We start from the raw sequence: 14,965 nt of genomic DNA, 5'->3' as shown, positions 1-14,965 counted from the left end.
CTGATAGTTTGATGATGCTTCTCAAGTGCTTTAGCATTAAAGTATGTAAATGTATCTATGTGATTTGGAAGTTTTTTGGGCACTTATTTGGTCATAATGTAGTGTAACAAAACTTTTCTTTGTATAGGAAAATAGAAGATCACATGTAAGTTACTTAATTTTGTTATTTTGTTTTATTTTTTATATTTTTATGACAGTGATTTAGAATTAGACATGCGATATTTCTGGGGTGTGGGATTGGAGTGGTAGTACAGTAGGTAGGTTACTTGCAGCTGGTTGACCTGAGTTCAATCCCTGGTATCCCAGATAGTCCTCAGAGCAGCATCAGGACTAATCTTCGAGCACAGAACAGGAGTAAACCTGAACACCATCAGGGGTGGCCCCAAAACAAACAAAAGAAATTCTGGGGAGTGATGCTTATGAATATTTTTCTTAAGTAAAATATGGGAGTTTTTAATATCTTGAAAGTTACTAAAATCTTGAAATCCAGATTCTCTTTAAATAGGTCGATGCATTTGTTCAATACTGCTTCAAAAGGTTTCATTTTAAATCATAAAAACCCTTATTCCCTACAAGGCACAAGGAGAAAATTGGGTAGGGCTGCATTTTATTTCTATGCTGAACATAACAAATTGTAACTATGAAAATTCCCAATCCTTTCTTCTTTTCTGTAGCCCAGTTTAGAAGTGGCACCTTGCTTTTGAGGATCCATTTTTATTTGACTTAAGAGATGGCTGAGGGACACATGGAATATTAAGAACCGTAGGAAAGTGTAAGATGGAACAACTAGCTAAGATAGGAAGAAATATTAAGTCATATACTAACTTCAAATTTGTGAATATTGGAAGTTTAACTTCTGGACTGCTTCAGTTTTCTATTTTAAAACTATTTAGGGCTAATGAGGTAGTACAGAGGTTAAGAATCTTGCCTTGCCACAGGTCAACCTGGGTTTGACACCTTAAACCAAATATGCCCTCCCCTCCCCAGCACTGTCAGGAGTGAGCCCTAAGGACAAACTCAGAAGTAAGTAAATGTGGCTTACCTTCTACTAATAAGATAAAATTATTTTAATAGCATTTAAATTTCTAAACTTATTGTATTAGTAGAGCTAGATCATCTTAATACTCCTACAGCCTTTGTAGACATATCTTTCAGTTTCTGCCTCCTTTAGGACAATCAAGAGAACTGAGACACTGCAGCCCCTGTCTCTTTCATCCCAGGCTCAGTACCAAACCTGGGCATTCCTTGTTTTCCCTACTCTCACATATAATTTCTTCGCACAGTTAAGAAGAGAGGGGCACCATAACTTACTATGTCTTCTGGGGAGCAGCTGACCCATGAGCCTTTATTTATATTTGTAAAGTCTTGCTATGGGTAATAGAAAATGACTTTCTACCACTATCTAAATGAGGGAAAATTAGGCTTTTTCATAAACTTTTTTCATAAACTTTTGGTTTATGAAAGCATGTCTCAAAACTGAGTAATTCCCAGTGATCGGATCTCCATGTTACTATATTAAATCACTTGCATCTATTTTTATTTGATTCACTGTTTTCTTTTCATCCAGATTTTTATATTTATGGAAATTGCTAAACTTTCTTCAAAAACTGTCCCAGTGGCTACCTTTGAAGAGATTGCACCAGTTCAATATAGCTCTTAACAATGTTGTAGCCCAGCAATTACATTTTATTCAAGGTAAATTAGCTCTGGTATAAGTTGTTGCCAATGTACTGGAAGCATGCATATATTTATTAAAAAGTGGACTTGAAACCACCTGGTTTCTTTGTAAACAATGGAAATAAGGCACATTGATACATGTTTATGCTTTTGTATACCTCTTAGGTTTCACGAGTGTATCTCACCAAGAGGACTGCATTCTCTGTTCACCATTTCACTATGAGAACTGATTTCTCAGGGCTAGGATTTGATTTTTACATACACTAGATGTGCAGTGTAACAAGGTGCCAGAAGACATTCGTCAGAGTCATCTTTGCTCTATACCTTCCTCTTCCTTCTTTGGCAGTAGACAGGGATAACAAGTTTATTCTTGGAGAATTTTTTTTTTTTGAATTCCAAGTATCAAGTATCTCCTCTTCATCCTCCAGTTGCAAAATAAGGAAACAGTTGTTTGTTTGGGGGCAACACCTAGTAGTGTTCAGGATTTATTCCTGGAGCTGTGAAGTGCAAAGTATCTGCTATACTATCTCTCTGGCCCAGGAGAAGAGGGAAGACATCACAAAGACAATTGTTTTTAAAATAAAGAAAACTCTCCTTCAACTGCTTCCATTTTATGAGTTTGAAAATGTTGTAGTTGTGACTTTTTTCATGCTCATCTCTCAGAAAGAACAATCAAATATATGATAATTGGTTGAATTTTCTGAAATGCATGTTCACAGAACATATTTATTGATTCATTATCATGTGAAGTGAAGCCTGGAGAAGCCTACTTAAGGTGAATAATGCATCATTATGTCAATCTTACAGAAATCTTCATTCGCCTGCAGATATTAGCTAAAGATTCCAAACTGGGCCAACCCAATCATTTAAAACTGGAAAAGGACACATTCTTTAGAAAATTAAAGCAGGTAAAGTATAGCAGAAGTTTTAAAGAAACTACTTGATAAAAAAATTACAGAAGCTTCTGCAATAATATTCAATAATTCTTGTTTTATAAACTGTTAGCAAAAAACCACAATAGATAAGTTTTCAAAGAACTTCATGTGTTTATTTTAATTTTCCATTTTGCTTAAAGTTCTAAAGCTTATGTTTAATGTCTAACTCAGGTCTAAACCTCTGTAAATTTACCTCGTCTCACTCTGACTGTTTTAGTTGCTGATAAAGAACACTACTGTCAAATGCCTAAATGGACACTGGTCTAGGATGGAGAGTCCCTTGAGTCCTGAGAATTCCAGTACATGGGAAGCCCTATGGAGGATGATATGTGACCACAATTCCACTACTTTAAATAATTTACTCGGCTCAGTTGAAGATGCTGTAAGTATTCTTCCATCTTACTCTAAGAACACAACTGGACTCACTTTCAAATTCCATGTGTGGACTTCTACAAAGCATGTGTTGATATCATTAAATCCCAACTTCTCTGGACTTGCTTTCTCTCTCGCTGCAAGAGGAGAGAGATTATATATTGTGTCACCAACCCAGCCAAAACATAGTTGACAGTGTTCAGTTGAAAAACAAAACAGCTAACAAAAAAGGTTCATTTTGGAAGTAGAGAGGAATAGCAGAAGAATTTTAATTTGGAACAAGTAAATTACGGCAAAAGTCAAAAAGTTGTGAGGAAGTTTGTAAACAGAGAAGAGAGCATTGTTTTTTATAGAGAAAAAGGAGTGATTCAGGAGGGACTGTTTTAAATAAAAGTAATTTGTGAGAAATCACTTTTAAGAGGTGTTTGTGTTTGATTGGATGAAAGAATAATGATGGGTAGAAAGTGTTGGTTCTGTAGTAGATTCCCCTTTCTCCTGGGTTGATGTCTTAATGGTGAAGATAGATATATCACCCTCTTTCTCACTATTTTATTGTTTGTATCTTGTGCTGTTTTACTATAGGCAATCTTGGTTTTCAAAATTGGGTTTTAGGTTTACAATTTAATTTCTCTTTTAAATATGTTTTAATATTGCACTCGCCATCAGAATACCAATATCCCACTCCATTTTACATAGGTTTACCTTATTTAGTTGAACAAAATTAAAAGAATTTCTTCAAAAACACTCCAAATTTGAAAACTGTGCCACATGGGTTTCTAGGTGCCCTATCCCCCTCTACTTTTACCTGCAAGGGAGAAGAATATGCTTGGTAAAGATTGACATTGAAGTGAAGTTGCTTCTAGGGATCAGAGGCACTGATTTTAAAAGAAGTATTATTTACTTTTTAGTTAAAACAAATTTTGCTTTTTAGTTGGAAGTTCTGAAGAAGGGGAAGGGGAGGAGAAAGAGACAGAGAGATAGAGAGAGAGACAGAGAGAGACAAAGAGAGGGACATACACACATACAAACACACACACACACAGAGAGAGAGAGAGAGAGAGAGAGAGAGAGAGAGAATCATGCCCAGGAGAAAATGTGGGCTTCTCAGAGTGAAACTAGCTCCAGTACACTTCAGAGCATTAGAATATGGGAGTAGGAAGTGGGAAGGGCATGTGCTTGGGCTCAGGCAACACCTGCTCTCATAAGTAACACACGGTCACAGGCAGCATATGTGCTGTGTTCAAGTTGGCTTTTATTTATTTATTTATTTATTTATTTATTTATTTATTTATTTATTTATTTATTTATTTATAATGTAGGAGTACTGCTATTTATTCAGCCATTGATTAACCTGTTTGAATTGGGCATGAACTTCACATTACCTTTTTTTTAAAATTGAATCACCATGAGTTACAGTTACAAAGCTTTCATGTTTGAGATTCAGCCTTACAATGATCGAACACCCATCCCTCCACCAGTGCACACTTTCCGCCACCATGTCACCAGAATGTGCCCATCCCCCCATCCCAGTCCTAGCCCTGCCTCCATGGCAGGAAATTTCCCCAATACTCTCTCTCTGCTTTTGGGCATTATGTTTTGCTTGAATTTTCCCACCACTATTCAAGCCTGCCTGCCAGGGGCAAACCTAGATCATCTATTGTTCATTGTTCATTTTGAATATCTTGGGTGCCACAGCCACATGCTTCTGGAATCCTAGAGTGTGAATGGTTGGGTTCCAGAGACATTTCTGTAGGGCACTAATTCATTTTGGGATTCAGTTGGGCATCTCTGGACCAGAGCTTTTGGTGCGCTAAGATGCCACCTGAAAGCACATTATGGGTGTGACAGCCAGACTGATGAGCAGGCAGGGAGCCGGGGAAGGACACCCTACCACCTCTGCCATCATGAAACATGGAACCTGCATATATGGGCCTTGCTTGTGGAAACACTTGATCACAGGGAATCCATCTGGAGTAGGCAGGGAGACTGCACCTGCTCCATCTGGGGTGCCCCAGTGAAATTGGCTCAGTATGGGGCCCAGAGAGATCTCCAGTGCTGTGGTGTCTTCTAGGACTTGCTGCTGTGTCTCTGGCTTTTGATCTTTTGAGATTTATTTATGGGTCTCTGAAGAAAGGCCAGTAATAGAGTTTACAGGGTGATGCTGGAATTGGTTTGTGGGGGTGACTGTCAGTGCTTCCATGTGTATTAGGAAGTGGGGGATGTAGCCCACCCCAAGTCCGTGAAAGCCTGGAGATTTCAGTCACAAAATCTGCATACCTGAATTTTCAGCAGACTATATCTTGGTGAGGTCTGTCCTGAGATGGTGAAGTCAGGCTGGGGATATGGTGGCCATTTTGAGTTGTGGAAGCAAGTGGCTGCTGGGGCCTCTGCTTGGGCAGGCACAGGCCAACCTGTCCCCTCAGATTTACCTCAATCTGTTCAGCCATGAGTGGGTCCAAGATTAACTGTGGCTTTTGGTCTCTTTCGAGATTTATTTATGGGTCTCTGAGATAAGGGCGATAAGTGATCTTATATAGCTGAGCTGGAGGTGGTTTGTGGGCATGGCTCACACATACTTAATTTTTGGCCATTTAATTTCTTGGTAAACTTGGTCCCAAGTATTGGGGTCCGACCAAAGGCGCAGTGGTAATTTTGGTGTCAGGAAGCCTGAAGGCACCATCAGGCTGCTGATGTACTCACCCCACAGGTACAGGTTGCCCTGTTGGCGGCATCATACTCCCTCAAGTTGGCTTTTAGAAGGTCTCTCCCAAGTTTCCCAGCTGGAGTTTTCTATCTAGGTAAGAGTCCTTTCCTAATGTGGCTGGCAAAAGGCACAGTTGGGAGTGGTTGTTTGTCTTCTTTGATATTCCTTTTCTGGTCTTTTCTCCTGCTGGAGCTTCTCTCAGAGAGGGATCCAGCCTTCTTAGGTCTGTGCTGGCACTAGGTACAGGTCTTAGCAGGTCTTAGTTCCTATGCTTACAGGGTGGGTTATTGGTTTTATTACTTCCCAGGAATTCATTGCCGCTGGGGCCCTTCCCTAACTACCTGCCTGCCTGATTCATGTTCCCTCCTAGAGATTTTAGCACCCAAAATCTTTAAGGAGAAAGTGAATAAAGGTTTGTCTTCTGGAGCTTCTTCATGCTGACACCTCTGAAGTGCCATGCTACCTTAGCCTTACTAGGGAATAGACAATGATTCATTGATTTTCAGAGCTGTCTGTCCAAAAGTCTGGAAAGAAAGAAGAACATGATTAGAACTATTAAAGGAGTTAAATGTCTTTCTTCTGTCTTTGGGATGACAGAGTGGTTTGCTGTTTTAGAAATACTCTTTGGGATAATAAGACAGCTGTTAAACAACAGCAATAACAAAAAAAAAACAAAGCAGCATAGTTCTATACCTATTTTTATGATTATTAGGACTAAAAGTAATAATTTCTTAATCATTAGCTTTTTTGATAGAAAAATGGTCATGTCCAGATACTCTTATGGACATGGAAACACCAGGCTATTTACTTACATTGGACTTGGTAATAGAGATATTTGATGAGAGCAATAGTTTCTTATGAAGATTTATGAATTGTTGAATAGCTGAGCAATCTGCTCCTTGAAATGAAGACATTCACCAGAACAAACGAGGTGCTAGATTGGGGCAGAAGTCATATACCTAGCATGAACTTTAATTTTCTTCTCCATCCAGGTGGGCCCACTAAAGAAACTTTTAGACCTGTTTCTGTAAACTGAATACCAATAATTATTATTAGGAGCAGTTTTAGAGAAATAGACAGGATACATAGTTGTTGCTGTTTTTTGAGAGGAGTATTCCCTAGTTTTCTTAAAAAAGAAGTTTTTCAAGTCCTTGATGGGTTCACAGGACTTTGTTTATTTGTTCTCTATCAGAGTCTTGTAACTGGTTCATGTAGATGGAATGGATTTTATCCTGGAAAGATGAATCCAATTAGAAATTCCATTAAGTATCACAACTGTGGGAGAGCTCAAGAAAACTTGGTAAAGACAATTCTTTTTAGGAAACACTTGATCTGAAGGGGATCCAGCTTTCCAGGTTTTAATAAGACCAACCTACTGGGTAATTCTTTATTTGGGTGAGGCAAAACAGCATTTCTATATTCCTGAATTACCTGCTGCACTTGTCCCAGACTAACAACATACTCAGTTCTAAACTTTTTGTGTCCAACAAGTTTAAAAGGCTTGCCAAAAAGTGAAATATGTATATTTTTGGCTTTTGGGGTCACATCTGGTCATGCACAGGCATTACTTCTGGCTCTGCACTCAGGAATTACTCTTGGCAGTGCTTGGGGGATCATATGGGATGCTGGGAATCGAACCCAGGTCAGCTGCGTGCAAGGCAAACACCCTACCTGTTGTGCTATTTCTCCAGCCCCCAAAATAAAATAAAATTTAAAAAAGGGGCCTGCCAAATGAACTAAATATGCCCAGCCAAAGCTCCAGCAGCAGCACCCTCACCACACCACTACAGCTCTGCCAATAGCATAACTCCACCACTTCATAAGCATTCTCTGCAGAGATGGTAATCTGTGAACAATTTCAGGTAGCTGGTGCCCAGGCTGAGAGCTCGGGGTTGCGTTTCAGACTTGGGTGGATGCCTTCCCATACCATCCTATACTGCCAGAATCCCTGGCAGTCACGCTCAGCTCCCACAGTTGCTGCCGTGTGAACTCACTGGCCCAGACCATAGATCTTAATGTCTCTGAGCTGTGTGATTGCATACCTGGCTGAGCAACATATCCTGAAGCAGCAAATTACTTAATAAATTCTTAGATTAGGATTTAAACCAAAAATGGGGGTTCCATATAGCAGTGTGTAACTATTATTTCCTAGAGGGCCTGCACGGTTTTCAATAGTTTTGTGATTTCTACCTCATGATTTATTGGACTATTTTAGCTGTCAAAGATCTTCCAAATGGCTGAATGTTCACATAGAACTAAGAATATTCACAGTCAGTATAGATGTTTACTTGGAAGTCCTTCAGTTTATTATCAGGCTCAAGAAAGAGCACATCTGCCTTTTACTAGTTTTCCCTAGTAAACCTCTGGCTTCCATTATCCTGGCCATATTAGACATAGTATGAGAAGCTTTGAGTCCATTCATGAACCAGGCTGCTAAAAGCAGTAACCCAGCTTAATCTGGATCACCCAAGGGAGTACCTTTTAAATCAAGCCTACCAGAATACATTTGTTCAATCACCTCTGTAGAACTAGAATGATTCCTGCATAAAGGCAAGTTACCGAAACAGTTTTCTCTCCACCTTCACTTTAAATTTGCCTTATGGCTTAATAAACCTGACTTGTTCTTTTGCATAAACACAGGATTGGAGAACTCTCCATTTGGGGTACCCCACACTTACTGAGAGGTCCTGGGGATTGACTAAGGACAGAGCTGGTATATTACATTAATAAAGTTGATAATATTTTTTTGCTTATCACATCAGGGTTGCCCGGGCTAGGCCATTGTGAAGATGTGAATATCAGGTCAGCTGGATGAGCTGGAGGTGGCCTCCAGCCTCTCATTTTCACCACCAGTGTCCTGGCAGGAAGGAGTCCATCCCATTTATTTCCAAGGTTGAGAGAGGTTCTGGTATCCAGGATTTTCCTTGATTCTGACAACATGGCTCAGTCTATGGTAGTCATTATGCATCTGCAGATTCCCTGTTATCCATAGCCGAGAAGATTTCCAGTTCTTCCTTGAGCTTGTCTACCTCTACGTCTCCCTGAGGTTTGTTGTATAATAGTACCTGTTATTACTGGATCCACTCCTGCCATTTAAATCTCATCCTCTTGACTCAGTTTCCCTGGAAGGGGGACACATTACTGGCTTTGAGATTTGCAGTCCATATGAGGGGTAGACTCTATTACAGAGAGTAAAAACTTCCCATATAGATTTATGAAAACCAACAGTAGTGCCATGTTACATCAAAAACATGTACTGAAGGTGCCAAGAAGAGAGAAGAGCAAATATTTTATTTCATTCACAATAAGATGCAATATTATCATAGAAAATGAAATTTAATAACAATAGTATGTTTAATTCATTTAGTCTGTTGAAAACTTTAATTTTCTGTGACTTTTAAGTTTTCAATTATGTAAAAACATTGTAACATGAGTCTGGACCATCTATCTAATACTATTTTCCACAGACCTCACCAAAAGTATTAGAAGAATTCTCAGAATATAATTTAAAGAGTTTCTTATAACAATACAATTTGACCATACAGTTTCTTTCCTTAAAACATCTCAAACCTTCTACACATTCGTTAACATTTACTATGTCCTGTAAATTTTCTTCATTTTAATTCAGAATCAATCTTCTTCACTTTAACAGAATTCCTTTCTTTTCCTCCAATGATCATATCTCCATCCATTACCTTCATTACATAAAATACACATTTATACTCCTTAAAATCACATCCCACAGATTTAACTTCCTTATTCTACTGAATTCAGTACAGCATAATCTCTCACAAGATTTGGATCAGGATGCTAATCGTTGTGTCATTTAGTATAACAAACTTTAACTCTACAGTACTTATTAAAGCTATTTTGCAGACCTCTCTGAATAAAACCATTAGATCAGTTCTGTAGATTTCTAGAGGCTTTAGGATGCTCACAATCAAACCTTAAAACACATACTACACGTGGCAAAAATTTGCTCCTCATTATGAAGTAACCAGAACATATTTGTCCTCAAGAGTCTTATCCTTAGAACATTGGTTTCTAGAAAAATTACAGATACTACAGGTATAAACACTCACATCCTGGAACAACAAAGATTTGACACTTGTGGAGAAAATTCTTTTAATGTCAAGACCAGGTTTGATACCTGGTGAACCATACTTTTTCTATGTTTTTGCCAAGGATGCAGTGCTATCATTGCAGATCACTCAGTAAGATTGCAGGCTTTCTTTGTTTGTTTGTTTCTTTTTCTCAGTTTTTGGGTCCTACCCAGTGATGCTCAGGGGTTGCTCCTACCTTTGCACTCAGGAATTACTCCTGGCAGTGCTGGAGGGACAATATGGGATGTTGGAGATCAAACCCAAGTCAGCTGCATGCATGACAAACACCCTACCTGTTGTATTATCACTCTGACCCCAGATTGCAGGCTTTCAAACAATTTGTAGTAAATGTGAAATATGTTAAAATTTCCTCATGTTGTTACTAAAAATTAAATAATATCTCTATTTTAGCATATGGTTTTCCTGTGAATTACTATTTTTGTCTTCTTAATATACTGCAAAATGAAGACAATTAAGTGAAACTATAAATTATGTCATGACAAAAAGGAAAAGTGGCTACTTGACATCTTATACTCTAGCCCACTGATGTAACTAAAGTAGCACACATTTGTTTGGTTTGAACATACTTGCTTGTATTCTCTTATATATGGGCTTTATTTGCTCCAGAAAGAAATACAATGATCTTCACACATGTTCCTCTTATTGTGGTGGGAAGATGCTTGCTGGTGGGATGGGTCTTTGAATATTATCTATAATGAACTATTGTGAACTACTTTATGAAAATAAAATGTATAAAAATCACAAAAAAGATATTAACTTGTTGGTGGTTGAATCCAATTATTCCTTTATTAGAACTTATTCTATTCATGGGGAGGGTCTAAGAATGAAGACACTGTTTGACTGAGAAACGGAGATAAGAAGAGTATATGGCTCAGAATCTGAAAGACTTCCTAAATGAGTTATAAATCTGTGAAAAATTCTTTATTGGGACAGAAGAAATTGGGCACAGATGCTAGGTAAAGGAGAATATAGGAAGAGTAAATGCAGAAATTAAAAAAAAAACTGTTACTTTTTACATACAGTTTTCCTTGCTTTGGTTGATAGAAAAATACTTTTTATGTAAATGTTCCTAATGTAAAGTTCAACCTCAAATATAGGTAGGTAACAAAAGTCTAACTCAGATACTTATAGAGCAGGAACTTAGGAGGAACTGCTGTTGTCAGTACATGTATAGGTTTTATATATACAAGATAGAATATTCATGGGATTGAGTCTATTTAATAGATCACACTAAGATCATAGATCAAAATAAAATATATATTATTATTCCTCATGATTCTGTTAATTTTTTCTGAATATCTCTCATGTACTTGTGATCAGAATATGGTGGAAAGTGGAATCTGGATATTTAACTGTAATACCAGGGTGACTGAACCTGTTTTTCTCATATAAAGTCTCAGTTATCATGGCCTCTCCATGAACTCTTCAAGCAGGGTAGTCACATGGGTTTTGTGGAAAGAGAGGGAGTTGGGACTGCTGCTCTTTTCTGAGAAGAAAGAGTAGGACTGCAATGGAAAGTTGTTACTTTTGCAGAATTTGTCCTGAGCCACAGTCTATCCTCATTGACCATGGAGTAGAAAGACTAAAAGTGGAGATTGACTGTCAGAGGTGTCATCTGTTGGGGGAAATTCTCATAGATTAGTGATATGGTTTAAATGTTTTTTTTTTCTGTAAAGCTGATTTCATAGTATAGGAAGACTTTATTTTGTGGTTTGTTCACTCAATTAAGCAATACTTGGGCTCTAAGATGATACAATAAAGAAATCATTTATTGAGAAAGGAGTCACTATGCAGGTCTTCAAGCAAGATGTGATCTAATAGGGTGGGGATATAGGGATATAGTCTAATATTCAAGGAGAGAAAATGTTTCAGTCAAAAAGTTTTAGTCATTTGTTGGAAACTTTTAGAATGGCTTACCAAAGTCTTCAGACAGTAAGTAAATTGAAGCATGTATATTTTGAATTAATCATATAACAAACTTACTATTCACTTATCAACTTACTATTAAGGAAAGACCAGTTCTTTCCTGAGGAGAAGTGAGTAAATAGATGTTCCTTTGTGGTTTCTGCTAGGAACTTTTCATTTAGGAGTTACAACATGGCAGCTTAGAGTCAAAACAGTCTATTTGATTCAAAGTAGGTTGCACACTAGTAAAGATTCAAGTCTAGGGAAATCACTTAGGTGATCACAGTTTGTAATATATAGTTCAAAATTAATGCTTGCTAATCACATTGTAATTATTTTATGTATAACCAGTAATTTTTTTCCTCTTAAGGATTATTTGTTAACTTTTATTTCATATTAAGGATTATCTGTTGCAAGAGGTCATTACTGGGCACACAAATAAACCATTTTCAATACCTAAAGAATCAAAGTGGAAGGAACTAGATACGCAGCTGTTGGAAGTCAGTCTTTCCTGCTCAAGGCTCTTCCACATACTGGGACCAGAAGTCTCAGCTAAGAATAGCACCTATTCTGTTGACTGCAAGGACAAGCTTATTTCCACAGTGTAAGTACATACTTGGTGAGAAACTCTGAAATAAATGAAACCCCCAAAATATTGTGTAGCAATAAATCTGTATGTATTTTGTAGTTAGCTCTTTTTATATATAGGATTGAAACATTCAACCAATCTTCAACTTCAACCAATCCTGGATGACAGAAAACAAAAAAATGTATGTAAATAGTATAGGAAAAAATTCATATATTCAAAATCATGTTGTATAAGCATAACTATTATATTTCTAGTAAATGAAAATTAGAAATGTTTAATTTTTATTTAAAAAATCACCCTACTTGGAACTACTGGAAAACATTTACAAAATTTAAGCAATTCATTTGAATTCTGATTGTTGTTACAAATTTTTATAAATATCTAGGATCCTTGCTTTGCTCAAGGTATGAATTTATTTTCTTTCTCCCTCTGTCTCTCCCTTCCTTCCTTCCTTCCTTCCTTCCTTCCTTCCTTCCTTCCTTCCTTCCTTCCTTCCTTCCTTCCTTCCTTCCTTCCTTCCTTCCTTCCTTCCTTCCTTCCTTCCTCCCTTCCTTCCTTCCTCCCTCCCTCCCTCCCTCCCTCCCTTCCTCCCTTCTTCCCTCCCTCCCTCCCTCCCTTCCTCCCTTCTTCCCTCCCTCCCTCCCTCCCTCCCTCCCTCCCTCCCTCCCTCTCTCCCTTCTTCCCTCCCTCCCTCCCTCCCTCCCTCCCTTCCTCCCTCCCTCCCTCCCTCCCTCCCTCTCCCTCCCTCCCTTCCTTCCTTCCTTCCTTCCTTCCTTCCTTCCTTCCTTCCTTCCTTCCTTCCTTCCTTCCTTCCTCCCTCCTTCCCTCCCTCCCTCCCTCCCTCCATTCCTTCCTTCCTTCCTTCCTTCCTTCCTTCCTTCCTTCCTTCCTTCCTTCCTTCCTTCCTTCCTTCCTTCCTTCCTTCCTTCCTTCCTTCCTTCCTTCCTTCCTTCCTTCCTTCCTTCCCTCTCTTTTGAAATTTGAGGTTATAGGACACACCTGGCAGTGTTCAGTATTTACTTCTGGTTCTGCACTCAGGGATCACCCCTGATGGGCTTCATGGGACTATACAGCATACTGGAGATTATATCTGGATTGAATGAATACAAGGGAAACCCTTTGTGAATATGATTGAAATTTTAAAACTTACATTATGCAAAATTCTCACATTAACTAGCAGTATTCGTTTCCTTTTGGGAAGTATTTCTACAGAAAATTTGTCTTGTTTTTCATTTAATGAGAGTGAATTAAATCTGAGATCAACTACCAATCTTTAGCTACTAGGGAGTACATGTAAAATATGCCACACAGGGAATGTGACTTGCTGTAAAAGTAATTTCATAGTGTAAAATTTAAACTCAAGCTTTCCTCTATTTTTCAATATGTTATGTATTTCCATGAAAGTTTTCTCTTCCTTTTCCCAACTGGGGTAGGAGAATTAATAAGCAAAGCACTCATGCTAAGAAAGCTATAGAACACCAGACATTTGTATGTTTTTGTGTTTAGATAAGATTATCTTATCTTATCTGTCTTCTGCAGATTATTTTTTGGGGGGTGAGCATACCCAGTAGAGGCTGTGCTTGGAACTACTATCCCTGTTGGTGGTTTCTACCACAGTATTTGTGGGTCCACGTGGTGCTGTGAATGAAGAATCATGTATCCAAATATAATTGTCAGTCTGTTGAGCTCTATCTTTTAGCCCTCTGAAAATCTTTTACAAAATTTAGTTACCTCTGAATTATTCTTGATTGCAGGGTACTTTATGTACTTGAAAAATCAAAGTTGTTCTTAGAACAAACATACTACTGGAAAGTCTTCATAGGATTTATCAGGATGACTTGTGAAGTGACTCAGTATGTGAATAGTCAAAAAGATTTCCAGAATAATCTGTTTGGTAAGTTTTAGTCTTCACTGTATCACTGTATCACTGTCATCCCATTATTCATTGATTTGCTTGAGCGGTGCCAGTAATGTTTCCATTGGTCCCTGTCAAGTGCTAGTGTAGCACGATGTCATATTGAGGGCTCTTTCAGGATCAGGGGAATGAGGACCATTGTTACTGTTTTTTGGCATATCAGGTACGCTATGGGTAGCTTTGTCAGTGTGTTTGTCAGTGTGCAGATCGTTACAACATGCCAGTCAACCAAAAGCTTACATTCAGTAGACTGGCAACACCTGTAAAGGTGATTTCAGGCCACCCCCAAAGCCTCTGTCCCTCTCCGAGAGCCCGGCAAGCTACCTAGAGTATCCTGACCGCATGGCAGAGACTGGCAATAGTCTTAGTCAAATAAATTATGGGTATTTTATCTTTTTAGCACAGAACCATTTCTTTTAAAAGACAATTCCATTTAATGAAGTTTATAATGGAGGCTGTCCATCAAAAGAACAAAACACATTCAAAAGAACAAAAGCAACCAGTGCTGGTGTAGATGTGAGGAAAAAGGGACACTCTTTCACTGTTGGTGGGAATGCTGACTGGTCCAGCCTTTCTGGAAAACAATATGGACAGTCCTTCAAAAACTAGAAATTGAGCTTCCATATGACCCCACAATACCATCTCTGGGAATATATCCTGAGGATGCAAAAAAGCACAATAGAAATGATATCTGTACATATATATTCATTGTAGCACTGTTCACAATGGCCAAAATCTGGAAAC

General features: G+C 38.3%; 1 protein-coding gene across 1 annotated transcript in view; it reads left to right on the top strand.

Annotated features, from left to right (window-relative positions):
• Positions 1 to 14,965, top strand: part of ABCA13 (ATP binding cassette subfamily A member 13) — a 489,034-nt gene that overhangs the window by 53,205 nt on the left and 420,864 nt on the right. The window contains 5 exon segments of the mRNA XM_055124812.1: positions 1,568 to 1,695; positions 2,485 to 2,585; positions 2,830 to 2,994; positions 12,119 to 12,321; positions 14,061 to 14,200. Of these exon segments, the coding sequence (XP_054980787.1) occupies positions 1,568 to 1,695; positions 2,485 to 2,585; positions 2,830 to 2,994; positions 12,119 to 12,321; positions 14,061 to 14,200 (737 nt within the window).

The sequence above is a fragment of the Sorex araneus genome, chromosome 2, assembly GCF_027595985.1.
Source record: "Sorex araneus isolate mSorAra2 chromosome 2, mSorAra2.pri, whole genome shotgun sequence".
Classification (NCBI taxonomy): Eukaryota; Metazoa; Chordata; class Mammalia; order Eulipotyphla; family Soricidae; genus Sorex; species Sorex araneus.
Note: the sequence above shows the minus strand (reverse complement) of the source record. Positions and strands in the feature narration are given on the sequence as shown.